The sequence below is a fragment of the Hipposideros armiger genome, unplaced genomic scaffold (genome assembly GCF_001890085.2).
Source record: "Hipposideros armiger isolate ML-2016 unplaced genomic scaffold, ASM189008v1 scaffold_1004, whole genome shotgun sequence".
NCBI lineage: Eukaryota > Metazoa > Chordata > Mammalia > Chiroptera > Hipposideridae > Hipposideros > Hipposideros armiger.
In genome coordinates this window covers 452,715-454,479 of record NW_017732354.1, presented here as the reverse complement: position 1 = coordinate 454,479, position 1,765 = coordinate 452,715, and the positions used below count along the sequence as shown (strand labels likewise).

Genomic DNA, 1,765 nt, shown 5'->3' with positions numbered 1-1,765 from the left:
TGAGAGAGGCCCTGGGCCTCACAAGGAAGTAGCCTTGCAGTCAATCCTTTCTCCCTGTTCCAAGTCTCTGCCCATTCGCTCCTCGGTGGTCTGTGTTGCCCAGTAGAGAGTGAGGACTCCACCCAAAGGTCTCCCCCCACCTGATTGTCCACCACACCGCCCTGAGGATGTGGCCTCATGTAGTTGTGGTATTAATGCCATGGGTCAGTTACACAAAACACCAGCAGTGACTGCCCATAACTGAGTGCCTGTGAGTGTTAGCGGAAGTCATTACCAATGGCCTGTAAGGTCCACATACCTCCCTTAACAGTGAAATGAGTTATGAGGCTTGAAAATGTGACTGAGAACTATCTGAAGGTCCAGGCCCACTCACTCTAAGAAAAGACAAATCACAGAGCCATCTGCAGTCTAGGGTAATAGAATGAATAATTAAAAGTCTGTGAGTGAATTTGCATGTCTTTTGTGGGAGCTTCCAAGCTAGCAGGTTCACACTTTTCCTCCCGTCCCCACCCATCCACATGTGACAGTGTCTGTCGGAAGAGAAACTATTCCACAGGGCCAGAGAAAGCGGAGAAAAGCAAGGGGACTTTGCGATGTCTCTGAACAATGGGGTCATTGAGCTCTCTTTTTGTTTAGACGTCCACACAGAAGCTGTGCAGGCAGCGCTTGCGAAACACAAAGAAAGGAAGATGGCAGTGCCTATGCCTTCCAAACGCAGGTCCTTGGTGGTACAGACCTCGATGGATGCCTACACGCCTCCAGGTGAGCAGCAGGCCACCCCTACCCCTCCTCTCCACTTCGTGAAGTGGTGAGTGTGCTCAGAATGTGCTCAGAGCTAATTCAGTGCCAGCCCAGCAATCGCAGTATTTCTAGCTTTCTAATAATGGTGCTCTGACTCGGGTTTTGTGACCCATGAGTCCAGAAACAGTATATGTGCTCTAACTCCCTAACTTAAACTTGGAAGGAAAGTTACCATCATTATGTATGTATCTGTGTAAAACTATTTGAACTTTTCATCGAGACTCATAAGTATGCTAGACTTAAAGTCTTATAAAATTTTATTTAATTCTTCCTATAGCAGAAAAAAAGCATGTGTATCTCCATAGCTCTAACCGAAGTTGGACTTATCTTCTTCTTAGACTGGTATATACATATTCTCAAGTCTTTAAAATATAAATATATTGTAAAGTTGCCTTAAGAAATCAAATGAAAAATTTTAGCAGTTACCTAAATTTGGGGTCATCAAACTTTTCTGTAAAGTACAGACAGTATTTTGGTCTCTGCAGGCCATGCGGTGTCTGTCACAGCTGTTTACTCTGCTGTTGTAGGGACTGTGCTAATAAAACTTTATTTATAAAAACAGACAGAGGGCCGATTTGGTCCATAGTCCTGCTGACCCCTGATCTAGGTGGTTGAAGGTAATATCCCATTTAGATTTCTGATTTCAATACTGCTTCTATTTAATCTTGAACTTTATATAACTACCTAAGTTTTTTACTTCACTCTGCCTAAATAATTATAGTCTGTATCTCATGACCTTCAAAACCAAAGTGAAGCATACAGATAAAACTTGTAGGTATCTGCTACAAACATGAAGGACTGAGCCGAATCTACTTGATATTTTTTCTGTGATTTTGGTTCTAGCATTATTCATGTCATTGTTGTTACGACCTGAGTTTCTTTTCTACAGACCTACAAGGTCAGACAATTAAGTTCACAAACTCATCCTAGAAAAAGTGCTACATACCTCATTGCTGAATATCAC

The 1,765-nt window shown here is 42.6% G+C and overlaps 1 protein-coding gene across 1 annotated transcript in view; it reads left to right on the top strand.

Annotated features, from left to right (window-relative positions):
* The window catches only part of DIP2C (DIP2 acetate--CoA ligase C (putative)), a 136,753-nt gene that overhangs the window by 22,112 nt on the left and 112,876 nt on the right, over window positions 1-1,765 (top strand). The window contains exon 3 of the mRNA XM_019631543.1: window positions 637-762. Within this exon, the coding sequence (XP_019487088.1) occupies window positions 690-762 (73 nt within the window). The 5' untranslated portion in view covers window positions 637-689. The remainder of the gene's footprint in view (window positions 1-636; window positions 763-1,765) is intronic.